We start from the raw sequence: 24,004 nt of genomic DNA, 5'->3' as shown, positions 1-24,004 counted from the left end.
TTCCCTTTGTCATGTAATTGGGTTAAGTCTTTGGTGTACTGAGAACTAACCAGCTTCTGAATTGCAAACTTAACCTTAGCTGAGGATTGTTTAAAATTTTAAGTTGAACTTCCTGGTTTTCATCAGGCAGAACTGCTGGATATCCTCCAATGAGCCAACTTGCTTGTGAGATTTTACAGTCATTATGGGCCAAGTTTCTAATTTGTGCTTTTGAAATATGAAGCTCCATGTCAGAGCAGTAATCATCAAAGATCAAATCAGAAGTGTTTTACACTCTATTTTTCTTCCAAATTCTCTATCAATCGTTTCCATGAAACAGAAGCTAGATGTGTTTAGGATGGAACAGGAAATTATCTCTTACTGATTTTCATTTTTGGCATGTTTCAGGCAGCACATTGGTGCATCATTTTGAAGTATCAGTGTAAGGAAAATTTCTAGTTCCCAACAATAACAAGCCTGAAATTACAATGGAGAATTAAACTTATGTTTAATCCTGGAACCTCATCCCAAAAACATAAGAACGGCATTATATTTCCAATTGGGGTAGTATATGTGATAAGACCATAATTACACATTTCTAGGATTTGTTCTCTTCTTTTGATTGGTAAATATTTCCATCCTTAATGATGGGGGAATCCCAGCACATTTTGTATATGCTAGGTTGAAGCTTTTTGTTTTAATTCACTTGTGGCACATGGGGGTCGCATGCATTGCCCATCACTTGCTGACTTTGAGAAGCTGGTGGTGAGCTGCCTCTTGATCTCTGCAATAGATGTGCTGTAGGTAGATCCACAATGCCCTTAGGGAGGAAATTCCAGGGCTTTGACCCTACAATAATGAAGGAATGACCATATGTTTCCAAATCAGGTTGTTGAGTAGCTTGGAGGGGAACTTGAAGGTGGCGGTTTTCTCATGCATCTCCTGCCTTTCTCTTTCTAGATAGATGTGGTCATGGGTTTGGAAGGTGCTGTCTAAGCATCTTTGACAATTTTCTGCAGTAGATGTTGTAGATAGTATAAATTACTACTATTGAGCATGGCTGGTGGAGGGAGTAGATGTTTGTGGATGTGGTGCCAATCAAACGGGCTGCTTTGTCCTGGTTGGTGTCAAGCCACTTGAGTGTTGTTGGACCTGCATTCCAGGCAAGTGAGAAGTATTCCATCACCTGACTTGTGCCTTGTAGAAAGTTGGAGAAAGTGAGGGCTGGAGATCAGAGTCAAAGAGTGTGGTGCTGGAAAAGCATAACTAGTAAGGCAGCAACCAAGGAGCAGGTGCTGCCTGACCTTGTAGGTAATGGGCAGACTGTGGGAAGTTAAGAGGTGATTTACTTGCCACAGTATTCCTTGACTCTGACCTGAGATACTTGTAGACACTATTTATTTGGTGAGTCCAGTTGAGTTTCTGATCAATGGTAAACCTCAGACTGTTGATAGTGGGGAACGTTGGTGATGGTAACACCATTAAATGTGAAGGGACCATGTTTAGATGATCTCTTATTGGAGATGGACATTGCTTAGCGTTTGTGTGCTGAGAGTATTACTTGTCACTTGTCAGCCCAGACTTGGATATTGTCCAGATCTTGTTGTGTTTGAAAATGGACTGCTTCAGTGCCTGAGGAGTCATGAATAGTGCTTAACAATTTTTAACTTAAAGGGGAGAGTGGATGATCCATCTCAGACTCCTGACATCCCAAGCATCACGGTTGCCAGTCTTTAAACAATTCCGTTTATTCCATCTGATATCAAGACACAGGATACAGTAAAAGCTATGGGGCCTGACAACATTCTTGCATAAAGACTAGAGACTTGTGCTGCAGCACGAGAGATGCCCCGAGCCTAGTTATTTTGGTGCTACAGCATTCATGCAACAAAGCACAATACTCACAACCTAGTAATATGGTCAATTGCCTGGGGGCAAATGTGGAGCAAGGTAAAAACCTTTTTGAGCTTGAAGAGATGGTTTTGGTTGTTTGAGGTCCATTTAAGAACATCATGGCAGGTGAACCTCAGGGTAGTGCCCTGATCTTCCTTCTACCATGACGTCAGTTGGGGATATTCGCTGATAATTGCATAATGTTCAGCACTATCGTCAAGTCTTCAGATACTGTAACAGTCCATGCGCAAGTGCAGCAATATCTGAATAATATACAAGCTTGGATTGATTGGTGGCAGATAACATTCACAATGACCAAGTGCCAGATATTGGCCACCTCCAACAAGAGGCAATCTAGCAATTATCCTTTGGCATTCAATCAAATTATCATCACTGAACCCCCGCTGTCAACATTCTGGGAGTTGCCATTTATCAGAAACTGAACTAGTCTAGCCGTACAAATTCTGTGGCTACGAGAGCAAGTCAGAGGCGAGGAATCCTATAGAGTAAGTCACACCCTGTCTTCCCAATGCCTATCCCCCATCAACAAGGCAGGTATGTCATAAAATACTCCCTAGTTGCCTGAATAGGTACAGCTCACCAACATTCAAAATGTTTGACATCATCTGGGATAACTCTTTCTTCAGGATTCATTCCCTTCAACACTGCTGCACTGTGGCAGTACTGTGTACCATCTATAAGGTATGTTGCAGTAACTCAGCAAAGCCACTTTCAAAGCACCTTCCAAACCTGCAAACTCTGTAACCTAGAAAGACCAGAGCAGCATATGCATGGGGATGTCAGCACCTGCACATCTCTTGCAAGTTACACATCTGGCTGTCTTGGAACTATATCACTGTTCCTTAACTGCTGCAGGATCAAAACATGGAACTCCCTTTCTAACACCATATTCTGTATCCCTGCACCCGAAGTACTACAGTGCTACAAGAAGGCTGATCGCTACAATTTCTCCCAAGCAGTTATGTTTGGGAAATAAATGATAGCTTGGTCAACGAAGACAACATGCACTTGAACAAATAAGTAGAAGAAATTACAACAAGGCAAACAATTAATCCTAAAGTTACAATACCTAATTTGTGGAGTAGCAATTCAGTGAGTATGCTGTAAAATCCATGTCATGTTTAAGTGCTGTCAATCCAGTGATTTGTTCTTTTTATAACATGGTTGTAACTTACTATGCCATTTGTGAGTTCCTCAAATGCTTCTACCTTGAGAGATGCAAAGTTGTGACTGATAAGGTCAGGAAAAGAAGGAATATGTACTCTGAATATTGACTTCATCTGTTTGATTTTTAAGTCCCAATGGTTTGGGAAATGCAGGTTTCAGTATTGTTCCCTCATAAAGGGAGCATTTTTTCATGTTCCATTTTATTTTCCTGGATTTCTTTAATTAGGATGATGCTGACAATTGGTACCTTGTGGCCCAGTCCTGCTCTGTCAACCTTTACAATCATTAGTCTGGGCAATTTAGATGTACCAAAGGTGATATGATAGTGTGTAAAACCACTCTTTCACTGAGTGGTGTCTTGTATTCATTCCAGCAAGAATTAATCTTTTACTTCTCCTTCCTCACCAACATCTCAGGGAAGCATACAAAACGGATTACTTGTGGTTGCTGGAGTTCCCAGAACCTGCTTGCACTGGGTAGCGAAGACAAGACGATCACTGTCAGCAACCAAGAGGGAGATACAATCAGACAGGTGAGTAAGAGAACTTTGCCAATTGACATCATTTAATTTCTGGTGATCATTTAAAATAGGCTAAATGACACTAAAATAATCCAAATTAGAAAAGCTAAAAGTATACTTTAAAAGCTAAAAGGGAGTGGGAGAGATGGTGGTGGTGGTGCAGTGCAACACTCCACGGGTTGGAGTTGGTTTTGCCACACAGGAAGGTGGTGGTGGTGGTCTGGAAGCTGAGAAAACTGACTTCCATGACGTAACTGCAGGTGTCCCTCAGGGTATATGTATTTTTTTACGTCAACCTGTTCAGATGAATTTTGACACACTTCTGAACATTAACTTTGCATTTCTAGAGTCTGGAGTGCCTCAGGGTAATGTCCCAGGCTCAATCATTTTCAGCTGTTTCATCAATAACCTTCCCTCCATCATAAGGTCTGAGGTGGGGATTTTTGCTGTTGTTGGAGTAATGTTCAGCACCATTCATGACTCCTTTGATACTGAAGCACTTCATATCTGAATTCAGCAAAACCTGGACGATACCTCGGTTTGGGCTGACAAGTGACAGGGAACATTCATGCCCCACAGATGTGAGGCAGTGACCACCTTCAAAAAGAGAGAATCTAACTCTTGACATTCAATGACATTATCATCACTAAATCGCACTATCAATATCCTAGGGGTTACCACTGATCAGAAACTCAACTGGACTAGCCATATATATGTATAAAATATGTACACACATACAAAATATACTGTGGCTACAAGGGCAGGTCAGAGGCAATGAATACTGCAGCAAGTAATTCGTGTCCTGACTCCCTAAACCCCGTCCACTATCTATAAGGCAAAAGTCGGGTGTGATGGAATATTTCCTAACAGCATTCAAGAAGCTTGAAACTATCTGGACAAAGCATTCCTCTTGTTTGTCGTCGCACTCCCAAACTTTCATTTCCTCTAATGTTCAGTAGCAGCAGTGTGTACTGTCTACAAAGTGCGCTACAGAAATTCACTAACACTTCTTAGATAGAATCTTCCAAATCCATTACCATATCACCTACAAGGACAAGGGCAAAAGACACATGGGAGCACCAGCATTTGCAAGTTCTCTTCCAAGCCACGTAAAACATATCAAAATAGCCTTATGTCATTACGTAATAACTTTCACAAATTTCATGTGAAAATCTGTCATGTATGATTAGATTTTTAGTTTTTGATGTTTTTGCCTTGTGTATTGATTTTGGTTATCATTTCCTGGCATAAGCTTTCAACTATTTATCTAAAATGGCAAGGTACCAGGCATAATGTCCACTCTAAAGTGATGTGGGGACCAGACAAGTTGAGATGGTTCTCGCACAGGTATACTTAATGTTAACAATTATTAGGGGCTTTGATGGAGTAATTTGGTGTATGCTTTGTTCACTTCATGTTTCATATGGTAATAAAAACACATCTAGTATCAATACTGTTATGATCCCCATGGTGACCAATATCTTAAAAAAAAAAATACATTTATCAAACAACCTTATCGGAGGAGCCTAATGGCCAGGATTTCACATTTTATAACTCGTACTTTAACAAGCAAGCCAAAACCAACATCTTAAACTTGAATAATAGGCAAATTATTTTCAGTAAAAACTAAAAATTAAACTTCAAATAAGTTATGCAATAAGAATAATTCTCATGGATGTACTGGCTGTTCCCTTAGTGCACATAACAACACATGCAACCACAAGTCCTTCAAAACTCTGCCTCCCTTGGGCAGAGTTCCACTTCATATCTCCAGTGACACTTTAACTACTCAATCCTCCTCTGAAAGCTGCTCCCACCCAACCCAAGTCTCATGGGTATAGTCTTCACCAAGATTGCCAGGTGTGGTTAATCAGACCCCGATAAACTGATGGCACAAATGGAAAGAAACGATTCACATCAAAGGACCATTTCAAAGATGTGGTTATATGATGATCATGATTGGGAAAATTAAATATTCCAGGATGCACAATATTTCAAAAAACATGCAGAGCGGCAAAAGGAGAGGGGTTAACCTTGATAGTCAAGGATGACACAAGATCATGAAGTAGAATCAGTGTGGAATAAGATTATTGACAGCATGAATCAGGAAAAAGCTCTTACAATATTTTTACTATTGAACTGAGCATTAAATAAGAAATTACTGAAGCTTGTTTTTTTTTTAAAAAAGCAATGTAGTAATTGTGAGAGACTTCAATCATCATGTATGATTGCCACTTGACAAAGGTTGTCTCTAAAATTAGTCTTTGAAATGTTTGTGTAACATTTAGTGAATTGGCTTATATTGCAAACCATAGTAGTAAATCTGAGAGTTTGGAGTGTTTTAGAAATAGCAAAGGACACCAACAAAGACTTGATAAAAAGGGAAAAAATAAACTAGCAAGCAATAAAAAAAAATTTAAGAGTTTTACAGCTGTATAAAAAAGAAGAGTAGCTAAAGTAAACATTGGTCCCTTAGAAGCAGACACCGAAGAAATTATCATGGAGAATGACAAAATAGAACATAGACCATTATAGCGCTGTACAGGCCCTTAGGCCTTCAAGGTTGTGCCGACCTGAGAAACTGATCTGAAGCCCATCTAACCTCTACTGTTCCATTTTCATCCATATGTCTATCCAATGACCATTTAAAAACCCTTAAGGTTGGCGAGTGTACAACTGCTGCAGGCAGGCTATTCCATGCCCCTTCTACTCTGAGTAAAGAAACTACCTCTGACATCTGTCCTATATCATCACCCCTCAATTTAAAGCTATGTCCCCTCTTGTTAGCCATCTCCATCCGAGGAACAAGGCTCTCACTGTCCAATCTATCTAACCCTCTGATTATCTTATATGTCTCAATTAAGTCACCTCTCAACCTTCTCTCTAATGAAAACAGCCTCAAGTCCCTGAGCCTTTCCTTGTAAGTCCTTCCTTCCATATCAGACAACATCTTAATAAATCTCCTCTGAACCCTTTCCAAAGCTTCCACATCTTTTCTATAATGCGGTGACCAGAACTGTGCGCAATACTCCAAGTGCGGCCGCACCAGAGTTTTGTACAGCTGCAGCATGGCCACATGGCTCCGAGACTCAATCCCTCTACTAATAAAAGCTAACACACTGTATGCCTTCTTAACAACCCTATCAAACTGGGTGGCAACTTTCAGAGATCTATGTACTTGGACACCGAGATCTCTCTGTTCATCTACCACTACTGAGAATCTTACCATTAGCCCAGGACTCTTTATTCCTGTTGCTCCTACCAGAGTGAATCATCTCACACTTTTCCACATTAAAATCCATTTGCCGCCTCTCAGCCCAGCTCTGTGGCTTATCTATGTCCCTCTGTAACCAAAACATCCCTTGGCACTATCCACAACTCTACCAACCTTAGTGTCATCCATAAATTTACTACCCCATTCTTCTAAGCCCTCATCTAGGTCGTTTATAAAAATGACAAACATCAGTGGTCCCAAAGCAGATCCTTGCGGTACACCGCTAGTAACTGAACTCCAGGATGAACATTTCCCATCAACCATGACCCTCTGTCTTCTTTCAAAGTTAAAAATCACACAATACCTTCATCAGGTGATAGTCGCTCCAAAAGCTAGTGTGCTTCCAATTAAACCAGTTGGACTATAACCTGGTGTTGTGTGATTTTTAACTTTGTACACCCCAGTCCAACACCGGCATCTCCAAATCATGTCTTCTTTCAGCTAGCCAATTTCTGATCCAAACCGCTAAATTACCTTCAGTCCCATGCCTCTGTATTTTGTGCAATAGCCTACCATGAGGATCCTTATCAAACCCCTTCCTGAAATCCATGTACCCCACATCAACTGCTTTACCCTCATCCATCTGTTTGGTCAGCTTCTCAAAGAACTCAATGAAGTTTGTGAGGCACAACATATCCCTCACAAAACCGTGTTGACTATCCCTAATCAACTTATTCCTTTTTAAATTATTATAAATCCTGTCTCTTATAACTTTTTCCAAAACTTTGCCCACAACCGAAGTAAGGCTCGCTGATCTATAATTGCCAGGGTTGTTTCTACTCCCCTTTTTGAACAAAAGGACAACCACTGTGGCACAGTGGTTAGCACTGCTGCCTCACAGCGCCAGAGACCTGGGTACAATTCCCGCCTCAGGCGACTGACTGTGTGGAGTTTGCACATTCTCCCAGTGTCTGCATGGGTTTCCTCCGGGTGCTCCGGTTTCCTCCCACAGTCCAAAAATGTGCAGGTTAGGTGAATTGGCCAAGCTAAATTGCCCGTAGTGTTAGGTGAAGGGGTAAATGTAGGAGAATGGGTCTGGGTGGGTTGCGCTTTGGCGGGTCGGTGTGGACTTGTTGGGCCGAAGGGCCTGTTTCCACACTGTAACTAATCTAATCTAATTTGCTTTCCTTCAGTCTTCTGGCACCATTCCTGTAGACATTGACAACATAAAGATCAAAGCCAAAGGCTCTGCAATCTCCTCCCTGGCTTCTCAGTGAATCCGAGGATAAATCCCACCCAACCAAGGGGACCTATCTACTTTCACACTTTCCAGAATTGCTAATACCTCCTCCTTGTGAACCTCAATCCCATCTATTCTAGTAGCCTGTATCTCAGTTGTCTCCTCTACAACATTCTTTTTCCAGTGTGAATACTGATGAAAGATATTGATTTTTCTTCCCCATCTCCTCAGACTCCACACACAACTTCCCACTACTATCCTTGATTAGTCTTAATCTTACTCTAGTTGTTCTTTTATTCCTGATTTACCTATAGAAAGCTTTTAGGGTTTTGCCTTGATCCTATCTGCCAACGACTTCTCATGTCCCCTCCTGGCTCTTCTTAGCTCTCTCTTTAGGTCTTCCCTGGCTAACTTGTAACTCTCAAGCGCCCTAACTGAGCCTTCACATCTCATCCTAACATAAGCCTCCTCCTTCCTCTTGACAAGACCTTCAACCTTTTTAGTAGACCATGGCTCCCTGAATCAACAACTTCCTCTCTGCCTGACAGGTACATACTTAGCGAGGTCAAGCCTTCACATTTCGATAGTGTCCTGCAGTTTCCTTCCCCACCCTTTGCATCCTAAATCTTGCCTAATTGCATCAAAATTGCCTTTCCCTCAGCTATAACCATTGCCCTGTGGTATATACCTATCCGTTTTCCATCGCTAAAGTAAACATAACCAAATTGTGGTCACTATCACCAAAGTGCTCACCTACCTCCAAATCTAACACCTGACTGCGTTCATTACCCAGTACCAAATCCAATGTGGCCTTGCCCCTTATTAGCCCGTCTACACACTGTGTCAGGCAACCCTCCTGCACACATTGGACAAAAACTGACCCATCTAAACTACTTGAACTACAGTATTCCCAGTCAATATTTAGAAAATTAAAATCCCCCATAACAACTACCCTGTTGCTCTTGCTCCTATCGAGAATCATCTTTGCTATCCTATCCTCTACATCTCTGGAACTATTCGGAGGCCTAAAGAAAACTCCCAACATAAGCCCGCACTACCTTAGTAAACATGTCCTCAAACTTCTTTCTACCATGTCCCCTCCTGGCCTTAATTAACAATGCCAAACCTCCCCCTCTTTTACCATCTTCTCTGTTCTTACTGAAACATCTTAATCCTGGAATGTGCAGTAACCATTCCTGTCCCTGCTCTATCCATGTCTCTGAAATGGCCACAACACTGAAATCCCAGGTACCAACCCATGCTGCAAGTTCACCCACCTTATTCCAGCTGCTCCTGGCGTTGAAGTAGACACACTTCAAACCAATTTCTTGCTTGCCTTTTGAAACCTTATTTCTGACCTCACTACTCTCAACCTCCTGTACACTAATTACAATTTAGGTTCCCATCCCCTGCTGAATGGCGAAGAGATTGAACAAGTATTCTGTGTCTACTGTGACATCCATATTGATACCAAGATCCTTGTGTATAAGACAGTTGTCCTTTCAACTCGTCCATCTGGCTCCAAAACTGGGACTACATGCAGACACCACCTCACGTCTCTCCAGAAGTATCATCAATGCTGTTGGAGAAATAAAGGGCAAGGCGGCACAGTAGCTCAGAGGTTAGCACTGTTGCCTCTCAGCGCCAGGGACTCTGGTTCAATTCCAGCCTGGGCCGACTGTCTATGTGGAGTTTGCACATTCTCTCTGTGTCTGCGTGGGTTTCCTTCGGGTACTCTTTGGCGTCCTGAAGGGAGAGGGTGACCAGCCTCAAGTCGTGGTCCATGTAGGTACCAACGACATAGGTAGAAAGAGGGATAGGGATGTAAGGCAGGATTTCGGGGAACTAGGTTGGAAGCTGAGAGCTAGGACAAACAAATGTTATCTCTGGTTTGTTATCCGTGCACGAGATAGCGAGGAAAGGATTAGGGAGACCAATCAGTTGAACACGTGGCTGTAAGGATGATGCAGGAGGGAGGGTTTCAGGTACTTGATAATTGGGGCTCATTCTGGGGAAGGTGGGACTGTACAAACAGGACGGTCTTCACTTGAATCAGAGGGCTACTAATATCCTGAGTGGGAAATTTGCTGGAGCTATTTGGGTGGGTTTAAACTAGCTCAGCAGGGGGATGGGAACATGAGGTGTAGTTGCAGTGCAGAGGGGAATGAGAGTAGGGAGGACAGGGACAGGATTTCAAGGTCACGGGAATGTGCTGGCAGACAGCAATCTGGTTTGAATTGTCTACTTCAACGCCAGAAGTATCCGAAATAAGGTAGGTGAGCTTGGAGCATGGATAGGTATCTGGGACTTCGATGTTGTGGTCATTTCGGAGAAATGGATAGAGCAGGGTGAGAAATGGATGTTGCAGGTTCCAGGGTATAGATCTTTAATTAAGAACAGGCAAGACTGTAAAAAGGGGGAGGTGTGGCCTTGTTAGTTAAGGTGCCTGAAAGAACATTTAACGAGGTCTCGTGTACTGAGGTAGTGTGGACTGAGGTTAGAAACGAGAGGCGAGGCCACACTGCTTGGAGTTTTTTATAGGCCTCCGCAGAGTTCCAGGGAGGTGGAAGAGAGGATTGGCAAAATTATTCTGGGTAGGAGTGAAAGGAACAGGGTTGTCATTATGGGGGACTTTAACTTCCCCAACGTTGACTGGAAATGTTATAACTCTAGTACATTGGATGGATCAGTTTTTGTCCAATGTGTACCGGAGGGTTTCCTGACACAGTATGTCGAAGGGTCAACAAGAGGGGAGGCCAGGTGTTTGATTTAGTTGTAGATGAGCACTTTGGAGAGAGTGACCATAATTCAGTTACATTTAGTTTAGCGATGGAAAGGGATAGGTACATGCCACAGGTCAAGAGTTACCGATTGAGCAAGGGCAATTATAATGCGATTAGGCAAGAATTAGGATGCATAGAATGGGGTAGCAAAATGCAGGGGATGCAGACAGTGGAAATGTGGGTCTGGTTTAAGGAACAGATATTGCGTGTCCTTGATAGGTATGTCCCTGTCAGGCAGGGAGGGAGCAATAAGGTAAGGGAACCGTGGTTTACTACAGTAATTGCATCTCTTGTTAAGCAGAAGAAGGAGGTGTATGTGTTGATGAGGCAAAATGGTTCAGATGAGGTGATGGAGAGTTACAGATCAGCTAGAAAGGATTTAAAGAGAGAGTTAGGAAGAGCAAAGAGAGGACACGAGCTGTCTTTAGCAAATAGAATAAAGGAGAACCCTAAAGCTTTCTGCAGGTATGTGAGGAATAAAAGGATAATTAAGGTCAAAGGGAAGTTGAAGGTGGCTCCTGTGGAGATTGGAGAGTTGCTAAATGAACATTTCTCATCGGCTTTCACTCAGGAAAAGGAGAAAATTGTAGAGGAGAAGAATGAGATACGAGATGTTAGATTAGAAAGGAGTGAAAGTAGACAAGTCCCCTGGGCCAGGTGGTATTTATCTGAGGATTCTCTGGGAAGCTAGGGAGGAGATAGCAGAGCCTTTGGCATTGATATGAGTCATCATTGTCTACAGGTTTAGTACCAGAGGACTGGAGGATTGCAAATGTTGTGCACTTGTTCAAGAAGGGCAGTAGAGATGACCCAGGTAATTATAGACCAGTGAGCCTTACTTCTGTTGTAGGAAAGGTTTTGGAAAGGATTATAAGAGATGAGATTTATAATCATCTAGCAAACAACAATTTGATTTCAGATAGTCAACATGGTTTCATCAAGGGCACGTCGTGTCTCACAAACCTTATTGAGTTTTTTGAGAAGGTGACTGAGCATGTAGATGAAGGTAGGGCAGTTGACGTGATATACATGGACTTCAGTAAAGCTTTTGATAAGGTTCCAGATGGTAGGCTGTTGGAGAAAATGCAGAGGCATGGGATTGAGGGTAATTTAGCAGTGTGGATTAGAAACTGGCTTTCTGAAAGAAGGCAGCGAGTGGTGGTTAATAGAAAATATTCAGCCTGGAATCCGGTTACTAGTGGTGTGGCACAAGGATCTGTTTTGGGACTACTACTGTTCGTCATTTTTTATAAATGAGTTAGACACAAGCATAGGTGGATGGATTAGTAAATTTGCAGATTACACTATAGTCGGTGGAGTGGTGGACAGTTTGGAAGAATGTTACAGATTGCAGGGGGACTTAGATAAACTGCAGGATTGGGCTGAGAGGTGGCAAATGGAGTTCAATGCAACTAAATGTGAGGTGATGCACTTTGGGAAGAATAACAGGGAGGCAGAGTACTGGGTCGATGGAAAGATTCTTGGTAGTGTGGATGTGCAGAGGGTTCTTGGAGTTCATGTACATAGATCTCTGAAAGTTGCCACCCAGGTTGATAGTGCAGTTAAGAAGGCATACAGTGTGTTAGGTTTCATTTGTAGAGGGATTGAGTTCCGGAGCTGCAATATTATGCTGCAACTATACAAAACGCTATTGTGTACAGTATTGGTTGGTATGTGTACAGAAAAGGTGCAGAGATTTACCAGGACGTTGCCTGGTCTGGAGGGAAGGTCTTATGAGGAAAGGCTGAGAGACTTGGGTCTGTTCTCATTGCAAAGAAGAAGACTAAGAGGGGATTTGATAGAGACAGAGGATTAGATAGGATAGACTGTGAAAGTCTTTTTCCTAGGATGATGACATCAGCTTGTACGAGCAGGCATAACTACAAATTGAGGGGTGATAGATTTAAGACAGATGTCAGAGGCAGGTTCTTTACTCAGAGTGATAAGGGCGTGGAATGTCCTACCTGCCAATGTAGTTAACTCAGCCACATTAGGGAGATTTAAACAATCCTTGGATAAGCACATGGATGATGATGGGATAGTGTAGGGGGATGAGCTGAGAATACTTCACGGGTCAGCACAACATTGAGGGCTGAAGGCCCTGTTCTGCACTGTATTGTTCTATGTTCTACTCCAGTTTCCTCCCACAGTCCAATGATGTGCCGGTTACGTGAATTGGTCATGTATATGTAGGCGAGGTGCATTAGTCACGGGAAATTAGAGTAATAGAGTAGGGGAATGGGTCTGGGTGGGATACTGTTCAGAGGGTTGGTATGGACTTGTTGGGCCAATTGGCCTGTTTCCACGCTGTAAAGATTCTATGATAGACCTTTGCGGTAGACCAAAAGGTTATAGTGCAGGATATTAAGACAGGCCATGACAGGTTACAATTAGACTGTTCGCTCCGGGACACCCTGGTCCACTCTTTCTTCACTCCAAACACTCCCCTCACAGCCCCACGGTACCTTTTCCTGCAATCACCAAAGGTGTAACAACTGCCCATTTACCTCCTTCCTCTTCAGTCTGTAAGACCCCAAACGTACCTTCCAGATGAAGCAGCACTTTATCTGCACTTTACGCAATCTAGTCTACTCCATTTGCTGCTCACAATGTGGTTTCCTTTACAATGGGGAAACAAAGAGTAGACTGGGTGATTGCTTTGCAGAACACCTATGCTCTGCCCACAGAAATGACCCTGAGCTTCAAGTTGCCTGCCACTTTAACACACCACCCTGTTCCCTGACCAACATCTTAGTCTCAGGCCTGCTTTAGTGCTCCAGTGAGCTCGGCGCAAGCTGGAAGAACATCTCATTTTCCGCTTGGGTACCCTGCAGTCATCTGGACTCAATATCAATTCAATAATTTTAGGGCCTGAGTTCTCCCATGTGCTAGCCCCCAACCTTACATTGCCAGGCCTTGTTATCACACAGTCTGAAATTACACACTACCTATTGTTAGCCACTAGCAGTCTCCATTAACAACCATTCACTCTCCTAGCCAGATTGTTATTCACTCCTTTGTCTGTCCAAATGTTCTTCTCTCTCTTTGGGCTCTATTCCCACCTAGCAACTATTCCTTACCCCCCCCTACTCCCAACATATCTTCTGCGTATAAATCAACATTGTCCTAGCTACCATTAGTTCTGAGGAAGGGTCATCGGACCGGAAATGTTAACTCTGATTTCTCTTCACAGATGCTGCCAGCCCGGCTGAGCTTTCCTAGCAACTTCTGTTTTTGTTTCTGATTTACAGCATCCACAATTTATTTTTATTAAATATGATTGGAACTTGATAAGTCCAGAGCTTAACTGGACAACAGTGGAAAGATGTTGGGTGTGAATGATGTAGTTAGACCATAAGACATAGGAGCAGAAATTAGGCCATTCAATCATGGCTGACAAGTTTCTCAATCCCATTCTCCCGCCATTTCCCTGTAATCCTTAATACTGAAGAACCTATCTATCTCAGTCTTAAATATAGAATATTACAGCGCAGTACAGGCCCTTCAGCTCTCGATGTTGCGCCGCCCTGTCATACTAATTTGAAGCCCATCCCACCACGCTATTCCACATACGTCCATATGCCTGTCCAGTGACGACTTAAATGCACTTAAACTTGGCAAATCTATTACCATTGCAGGCAAAGCATTCCATACTCTTACTACTCTCTGAGTAAAGAAACTACCTCTGACCTATCTCCCCTCATATAGTCAATGACCTGACCTGCATAGCCTTCTGTGGCAATGAATTCCATAGATTCACTACTCTCTGACTGATGAAGCTTCTCCTTATCTCTGTTATAAAAGACTCTAAGACTGTGCCGTCGGGTCCTAGTCTCTCCTACCAATGGAAACATCTTCCCAATATCATCTCTGTCCAAGCCATTCAGTATGTTTCAATTAGATTCCCCCACATCCCTGTACACTCCATCGTGTGTAGATCCAGAGTCCTCAAATGTTCCTCGTGTTAAGGTTTTCATTCCTGGGTCCATTCTTCTGAACCTACTCTGAACATGCTCCAAGGCCAGTACATCCTTCCTGAGATAGGGAGCCCAAAACTGTGCACAATACTCCAAATATGGTCTGACTAGAGCCTTAGAGCCTCAGAAGTACATCCCTTCAAGTATATTCAAGTCCTCTCAAAATAATTGCCATCATTGCATTTGCCTTCCTAACTACTGACTCAACTTGCAAGTTTACTTTGAGAGAATCCTGATCTCAAACTCCTAAGTCTCTTTGCACTTCAGAGTTGTGAATTTTCTCTCCATTTAGAAAATGGTCCAAGCCTCTATTCTTCCTACCAAAGTGGATAACCTCACACTTTCCTACTTTATACTCCATCTGCCACTTCTTTGCTCATTCTCCCAACCTGTCCAAATCATTCTGCAGCCTCCCTGCCTCCTCAATGCTACGTGTCCTTCTACCTGTCTTTGTCTCATCTGCAAACTTAGTCAGAATGTCCTCATTTCCTTCATCTAAATCGTTAATGTATAAAGTGAAAAGTTGTGGTTCCAAAGCTGAGCCTTGCGGAACACCACTTGTCATCCGCTGCCATCCTGAGGAGGACCCTTTTATCCCCACTCTCTGCTTTCTGCCAGACAGCCAAGCTTCAATCCATGCTAGCACCTTGCCTTTGACACCATGGGCCATATTCTTACCCAGTAGCCTCCTGTGCAGTCAAAGGCCTTCTTGAAGTCCAGGTAGGTAACATCCATTGGTTGTCCTTGGTCTAATCTGCTTATTACATCCTCAAATAATTCTAGCAAATTTGTCAGGCATGACCTCCCCTTGATGAATCCATGCTGACTTTGCCCTATTTTACCATACACTTCCAAGTATTCAGAAATCTCATCCTTCACAATGGATTCCAGGATCTTACCCACCACCAAGGTTAGGCGAATCGGTTTATAATTTTCTGTCTTTTGCCTTATTCCCTTTTTGAATAAGGGTGTCACATTAGCAATTTTCCAGTCCTTTGGGATCCTCCCCAATTCTAGCAACTCCTGAAAGATCACCACTAATGCTTTCACTATCTGTTCAGTTATCACCCTTACAACTCTAGGGTGTAGTCCATCAGATACAGGAGATTTATCTGCCTTCGGGTCACTCAGTTTTTCTTCTCCATGGTGCTGGCCACCATACTCACCTCTACCACCCTGTATTTTTTGGGATATTACTTGTATCTTCCACCGTGAAGATAGACATGAAGTAATTATTCAGTTCCTCAGTGTCATTTTTCAGCAACCCAATGTCCACTTTTGCCTCTCTTTTGCCCTTTTATATATCTAAAGAAATGCCTACAGTCTTCCTTTATATTAGTGACTAGCTTACCCTCCTATTTAATCTTCTCCCTCCTCATATCATTGTTTGTTGCCCTCTGTTGGTCTCATAAGCTTCCCAATTCTCTGGTTTCCCATTGCCTTACGCCTCATTATATGCTTTCTCTTTTGCTTTTATGCTATCCCTGACTTCCCTAGTCAGCCATAGTTGCTTCATTCTCCCTGTACCACCTCCTTTTCCCTTGGAATGAAACTTCTGCCATTGCTGTTTCACTATCTTTCATGCTAGGGTGCACTCCCAGTCAATTCTACCCAGCTCCTCCCTTATGCTCTGTAGTTGCCTTTATTCAGCTGTAATACAGTTACCTCTGGTTCTGCCTTCACCCTCTCAAGTTGTAGAGTAAATTCAATTGTATTATGATCACTGCCTCCTAAAGTTTCCTTCACCTTAAGCTCTGTTATCAAGTCTGCCCCATTGCACAACACTAAATCCAGTATTGCCTGTTCCCTTGTGGGCACCGCCACAAGCTCCTCCAAAAACAATGTTCTGTGTTTGTTGTACTATCCAAGCTACTTGATCTTTATAGCCATTTGGTAAATTATCAAAATAATAAAAGCAAGAGATCATTTTATGCTAGCAATGATGATCTTTTGTAAAGATCACTATTGTTAGTTGAATAAACATTGCAGCAGAATCTGAACAGGTTGATTGAAAATATCAAGTTTATATAGTCTGTAGCTAAGCTGTACTAAAGGGAATGAATTCAGCTTAAATCATTGGTTTGTATGTTGACATTGGTTCTTTTGCCCTTCACCTTAAATCAGTGCCATGTGGTTCTCAACCCTGTGTCTATTAGAAGAACTGCTACTGTCTGCCCAGTATAGACCCATTCAGATTAAATTTAGTTTTGATTGTTTAATGATGTTCCATATACTCTGTTTTGTTTTCTTTGTCTCAACTATTTCTGTTTCAACAGACCACAGTGAGAGCAGAACCAAGTGACATACAGTTCTCCATGATGAAGACGGATGAACGGGCATCAGTTGGCGAAAGCACAGTGAGTACCAGGAAGATCTGATTCAAAAGCATATTGCAAGTATTTTCAAACAAATAAACCACTCAGAAAGCAATCAGTAAGGTTATTGAGAAGTTGAACCTTTAGGAAGTACATAGAACATAAGAAAAACATTGAGACTGCCAATTCTTATTTAGAGGGTTCTCCACTATCTGAAATGTGGTAGGGGAGAATTTCCAAAAGCTGGGGTGGAGCTATTAACAAGAGCAGGCAACGTGCTTGTACATTTTTTTGATTAGATTCCCTACAGTGTGGAATTGTGGCCAGCACATTGATAATCGATCTAGGGTTAAGTCATTGGCACTACTTCACTCATGGGATGTGAGTTTCACTGATTGCATTTATTGCCTATCCCTAGTTTCCTTTAAGAACATGGAGTTGAGCTGTGTTCTTGAACTGCTGCAGTCCATGTGCTATTGGTAGACCCACAATGTTGTTACAGAGGAAATTCCAGGAGTTTGACTGAATGGCACTGAAAGAATTGCGAAATTTGGAGGGAGAAGTTGCAGGTATAGTAGTATTCCCATGTATCTGCAACCTATGTCCTTCAAGATTGAAGTGGTTTTAGGTTTGGAATATGCTGTATAAGGAGCTTTGGTGAATTTTTGCCGTGCATCTCTTAGATGGTACACCAGTTGTCGATGTTGGATTGCATGGGTGTTTGTGAATGTGGTGTCATTCAAGCAGGTGCTCTGTCCTGAATTATGTCAAGTTACTTGAGTGCTGTTGGAGCTGCATTTTCTAGGCAAGTGAGGACTATTCCAGCACACTCCTGACTTGTTCCTTGTAGATGGTCAGGATGTTATTTACTCACTTCAGGATTCCTAGCCTCTGACCTGCTCTAATAGCCTCAGTGTTTATATGGCTAGTCCAGTTCAGTTTCTGATCAGTAGAAGCCCCCAAGACACTGGTGATAGTAACCCCATTGAATGTTAAATTTGTCTCTTATTGGGGTAGTCATGGCCTGGCATTTGTGTGGTGTGAAGGTTACTTGTCAATTTTCAGCATGTGCATGGAAATTGTCCAAGTTTTCTTGCATTTGGCCATGGACTGCTTCTGCACCTGAGGAATCACAAATGATTCTGAATATTGTACAATCATTGGCAGACATACTGACCCTAGTGATGGAATGAAATTCATTGATAAAGCAGCTGAAGCTGGTTAGACGTAGAACACAACCCTAAGGAACTCCTACATAGATATCCTGGAGCTGAGATGATTGACCTCCAACAATCATAACCATGTTCCTTTGTATTAGGTATGACTACAAACAGCAGAAAGTTTTCCCCCTGAATCCCATTGACAAGGTTCCCCATGGGAGACTGGTTAGCAAGGTTAGACCTCATGGAATAGAGGGACAACTACCATTTGGAGACAGAACTGGCTCAGAAGACAGAAGGTGGTGGTGGAGGGTTGTTTTTCAAACTGGAGGCCTGTGACCAGTGGAGTGCCACAAAGATCAGTGCTGTGTCCACTACTTTTTGCTATTTATATAAACAATTTGGATATGAACATAGGAGGTATAGTTAGTAAGTTTGCAGGTGACACCATAATTGGAGGTGTATTGGACAGCGAAAAAGGTTATAATGGGATCTTGATCAGGTGGGCCAAAAGGCAGATGGAGTTTAATTTACATAAATGCAAGGTGCTGCATTTTGGAAAAGCAAATCATAGCAGGACTTATACACTTACTATTAAGGTCCTAGGGAGTGTTGCTGACCAAAGACACCTTGGAGTGCAGGTTCATAGCTCCTTGGAAGTAGAGTCGCAGGTAGATAGGATAGTGAAGAAGGCGTTTGCTATGCTTTCCTTTATTGATCAGCATATTGAATATAGGAGGTAATGTTGTGGCTGTACAGGACATTGGTTAGGCCACTTTTGGAATATTGTGTGCAATTCTGGTCTCCTTCCTATCGGAAAGATGTTGTGAAACTTGAAAGGGTTCAGAAAAGATTTACAAGGATGTTGCCAGGGTTGGAGGATTTGAGCTATAGGGAGAGGCTGAACAGGCTGAGGCTGTTTTCCCTGGAGCGCGAAGGCTGAGGGGTGACCTTATAGAGGTTTATAAAATCATTAGGGGCATGGATAGGATAAATAGATGAAGTATTTTCCCTGGGGTGGGGGAGGCCAGAACTAGAGGGCATAGGTTCAGGGTGAGAAGGGAAAAACATAAAAGGGACCTAAGGGGCACCTTTTTCACGCAGAGGGTATGGAATGACCTGCCAGAGGAAGTGGTGGAGGCTGGTACAGTTGCAACATTTAAAAGGCATCTGGATGGGTATATGATTAGGAAGGGTTTGGAGGGATATGGACCAAATGCTGGCAAATGGGACTAGATTAGGTTGGGATATCTGGTCGGCATGGACGGGTTGGACCGAAGGATCTGTTTCCTTTGTGTACATTTCTATGACTCTATTTTGCTAGGGCTCCTCGTTGCTTAACTTAATCAAATGCTGCCTTGATGTCAAGGCAGTGATTCTCACCGCATGTCTGGAATCCAGCTCTTTTACCCATTGGGCTGCATGAGGTCAGGCTGAATGGCCTTGGCAGATCTCAAACTGGATATCATTGTGCAAGTCATGGCTAAGCAGGTGCTGCTTGAACTTCCATCACTTCACTGATAAACGAGAGTAGACTGTCAGGCTGGTAATTTGTTGGGTTGAATTTGGCTTGCTTTTTGTGTACAGGATGTATCTGGACAATTTTCCACATTCTGGATTAGAGTGGTGCTGGAAAAGCACAGCAGTTCAGGCAGCATCCAAAGAGCAGGAAAATCAATGTTACGGGCAAAAGGCCTTCATCAGGAATGCAGGCAGAGTGTCTGAAGGGTGGAGAGATAAATGAGAGGAGGGTGGGGATGGGGAGAAAGTAGCATCGAGTACAGTAGGTGAGTGGGGGTGGGGATGAAGGTGATAGGTCAGGGAGGAGGGTGAAGGAAGGTAGCAAAATGGGTAAATGGGGGTGGAATGAAGGTGACAGGTCAGAGAGGAGGGTGGAGTGGATAGGTGGAAAGGAAGATAGGCAGGTAGGACAAGTCATGGGGACAGTGGCTAAGCTGGAAGTTTGGAACTGGGCTGAGGTGGGGGAAGGGGAAATGAGGAAACCGATGAAGTCCACATTGATGCTCTGGGGTTGAGGTGTTCTGAGGCGGAAGATGAGGCGTTCTTCCTCCAGGCGTCAGGTGGTGAGGGAACAGCAGTGAAGGAGGCCCAGGACCTCCATGTCCTCTGCTGAGTGGGAGGGGGAGTTGAAATGTTGGGCCATAAGGCGGTGTGGTTGATTGGTGTGGGTATCCCAGAGATGTTACCTAAAGCGCTCTGCTTGGAGGTGTCCAGTCTCCCCAATGTAGAGGAGACCGCATCAGGAGCAACGGATACAATAAATGATATCGGTGGCTGTGCAGGTAAAACTTTGATGGATTTAGAAGGCTCCTTTGGGGCCTTGGATGGAGGTGAGGGAGGAGGTGTGGGCGCAGGTTTTGCAATTCCTGAGGTGGCAGGGAAAGTGCCAGGACGGGAGGGTGGGTTGTTGGGGGGCGTGGACCTGACCAGGTAGTCATGGAGGGAACGGTCTTTGTAGAAGGCGGAAAGGGGTAGGGAGGTAAATATATTCCTGGTAGTGGGGTCCATTTGGAGGTGGCAGAAATGTCATCGGATGATTTGGTTTATGCGAAGGTTGGTAGGGTGTAAGGTGAGCACCAGGGGGGTTCTGTCCTTGTTACGATTGGAGGGGTGGGGTCTGAGGGCAGAGGTGCGGGATGTGGACGAGATGCATTGGAGTCCATCATAAACCACATGGGAAGGGAAATTGCGGTCTCTAAAGAAGGAGGCCATCTGGTTTGTTCTGATGTGGAACTGGTCCTCCTGGGAGCAGATACGGCAGAGGTGGAGGAATTGGGAATACGGGATAGCATTTTTGCAGGAGGCAGGTTGGGAAGAGGTGTAATCCAGGTAGCTGTGGGAGTGGGTGGGTTTGTAAAAAATGTCGGTGTCAATTTTCCACATTGTCAAGTAGCTGTACTGGAACAGCTTGAGAGTGGCAAGATCTGACACACAAGTCTTTGGTACTATTGCTGTGAGTTGTCAGGACCAATGGCCTTTGCAGCTTCCAGTGACACCACACATTTCTTGACATTGCATAGTGATTTGAATGTTCTGAAGACTGGCATCTACAATACTGGGGAACTATAGAGGAAACTGAGATGAATCAACCACTCAACGTTTAGGTGAAAGTTGTTGAGAATTCTTCAACTTTATCTTTTGCACTGTAGTCAATCATATTTATTCTCCTCTCGTGAGTTGTTTAGTTGTCATCCACAGTTCATGACTGGAAAGGACTGCAGACTTCAAATCTGATTCGTTGGTTGTGGAATCACTTTGCTCTGTGTATCACTTGCTGCTAATGCTGTTTGGCACACAAGTAATCCTGTTTTGTGCTTCACAAGATTGAAACTTCATTTTTAGATTTGCCTGCTACTCATAGGCCCTCGTGTACTCTTCATTTAAAGCAGGGCTGATTTCTTTGGTGATGGTGATGGTAGAGTGGGAGATATGCTGAGTCATAAGGTTACAGATTATGTTAGAGTATGATTCTGCTGCTGTTGATGGCCCTCAGGCCCTCAGTTTTGAGTTGCTAGATGTGTTGGAACTCTGTCCAAAGAGCACAGCAACAGTGCCACACAACATGATGTAAGGTATTCTCAATTTGAAGGCAGAACTTAGTCTCCACAAGGACTGTGCAGTGATCATTCTTACCAATACCATCATGGACAGTTTTGTCTGACAGATAGGTGAAGATGGGTTCAATGAATGTTTTTCCCTCTTGTTTGTTCCCTTGCCACCTATGAGGTCCTGTAGGCCTGCTTCAGCTTGTTCATTGGTACTGCTGAGCCATCGAAACATTGTTGAAATTCCCCCACACATAGTACATTCTGCATCGTTGCCATCCTCTGTGCTTCATCCAAGTGGAGGAGCACTGATTCATCAGCCAAAGGAGGAGGGTACGTGGTACTCAGCAAGACATTTCCTTCCCCATGTTTAACTTGGCGCCGTGAGATTTCATAATGTCCAGAGTCAATGTTGAGAACCCCCAAGGCAACTTCCTCCCAGCTGTATACCTTTGGCTGCTGGGCTTGGCCTGCTTCTGGAATAGAATACAATATAGTTCTATGTTAGTATAGTGTGTGACTTTGAGAGGAACTGACAGGAAGTAGTGTTCCAGTGTGACTTTCTAGGTGATAGGGAGTGCAGATGGTGTTCAGTAATCTCAGAATCTGGGTCCTCACTGCATTTGTAAAGGGCTCCTAAGTTAGCAAGAATCCAGGCCATTAAATCTGTTACTCTCCTCAAATGCTATCTGACCTGATGAACACTTCCAGCATTTTGTATTTTTAGTTTCGCATTTCCTGAATCTGCAGTAATGATTTCAAGAAAGCTCTAATTTAATAATAATCAAATTATTTTACCATGCGGCAAAAACAGAAACTGCTGGAAAATCTCAGCAGGGCTGGCAGCATCCCCCAAACTGACCTTTAACCACTCCTTTGTCTGTCCAACTGTTTTTTGTCTCTTTTAGCTCTATCTCCACCACCATTATTTTGAAACCGCTCTTTCCCACTCCCCCATATTTTATATTGAAAACCATTCCTTTTCTCACTGTCGTCAGTTCTGAAGAAGTGTCACTGCATCTTAAACATTAACTCTGATTTCTCTTCACAGGTGCTGCCAGACCTGCTGAAATTTTCGGCAATTTCTGTTTTTCTTTCATATTTCCAATATCTGCAGTTCTTTCGTTTTTTTTATTTTCCCTTATTTGGCTCGCAGTTTTCTGTTCTTTATTTCTGAAGATTATTAGTTCTTGGCTGGAGCTTGCCCACGTTTCTCATGCATGAGCTTTAACTGAGAATGTTGACATGTGGCTCAACCACACTTGCAGACATACATGCATACTTCCAGTTAGTATAATTAAGTAACTGTCAAGACTGAAAACCTTGACCAACTTTGGAATGGGCTAAGATGCATTTGTAATGTACTGGCTGAGATCATCAAATTTGGTACAGAGTACAGATCAAACCTATGTTGTTCTGGTCTGCATGGCTAAGCTACCAAAACAGTTTTTTTTTAAACTGTCTGCTCCATAATTCTGCATTAATTATTCTAAAAAACACTTCAATGTTTTTATGAACCATACCCTGAGAAGATTACGTAGACTTAAACATATCATCTTTTTGCCTATTTATTACTAGGTAAGTGCAATTGTTGGCAAGAAAACTCTATTCTTGTTTAATCTGAGCGATCCTGATAATCCTATTGAATTGGCATTCCAGCAACGCTATGGCAGCATCATATCTTATAGATGGTGAGTTCAATTAAGTCACAGATAGAACTGTTATTACATTTCAAATATGTTTTAAATTCTATAACGGTTAGAAAGGAAAAAGAGTCCATGTAAAATCAAAATGGGCTGAATTGGCACAGATTTAATGACTGTTTTGAAGTCCAAGGGATTCTCTTGCAGTCCTCCTGTGAAGCGCTGCTACACTGTTTTGCTTTGAATTGATGTGGTTCTGTTTGAGCTATTTCTGGTTGGTGGATATTAAAGTTGCGAACATTTTCTTTGTTAGTCTGAACATTTTATATTCATATCGGCAATAGCTGCACAAAAAAAATCCTAGACTTCTAAATAGATCATTAAAATTGTGACATTTTGTTCCAGCTGTTTTTAGCAATTTGCTTGGTCACACCTGTTTCAAAAAAGAGAGACAAAACTTGAAACAGAATTTCAACATTTAGCACTAATGTTGGTCTGGTATTTTTCTGTTGCTGTGAAAGTCCAG

The 24,004-nt window shown here is 42.8% G+C and overlaps 1 protein-coding gene across 4 annotated transcripts in view; it reads left to right on the top strand.

Moving 5' to 3' along the window:
* Window positions 1-24,004, top strand: part of wdr19 (WD repeat domain 19) — a 169,676-nt gene that overhangs the window by 29,445 nt on the left and 116,227 nt on the right. For all 4 annotated transcript variants that reach the window (XR_006312065.1, XM_043692836.1, XM_043692850.1 and 1 more), the window contains exons 6-8: window positions 3,477-3,592; window positions 17,071-17,151; window positions 23,414-23,526. Coding sequence is in view for 3 of the 4 variants with exons in the window: in XM_043692836.1 (XP_043548771.1) it covers window positions 3,477-3,592; window positions 17,071-17,151; window positions 23,414-23,526 (310 nt within the window). In the remaining variant the exon portion in view is untranslated. The remainder of the gene's footprint in view (window positions 1-3,476; window positions 3,593-17,070; window positions 17,152-23,413; window positions 23,527-24,004) is intronic.

The sequence above is a fragment of the Chiloscyllium plagiosum genome, chromosome 1 (assembly GCF_004010195.1).
Source record: "Chiloscyllium plagiosum isolate BGI_BamShark_2017 chromosome 1, ASM401019v2, whole genome shotgun sequence".
Classification (NCBI taxonomy): Eukaryota; Metazoa; Chordata; class Chondrichthyes; order Orectolobiformes; family Hemiscylliidae; genus Chiloscyllium; species Chiloscyllium plagiosum.
The sequence above is the reverse complement of the archived record's forward strand: the minus strand, read 5'-3'. Positions and strand labels throughout refer to the sequence as shown.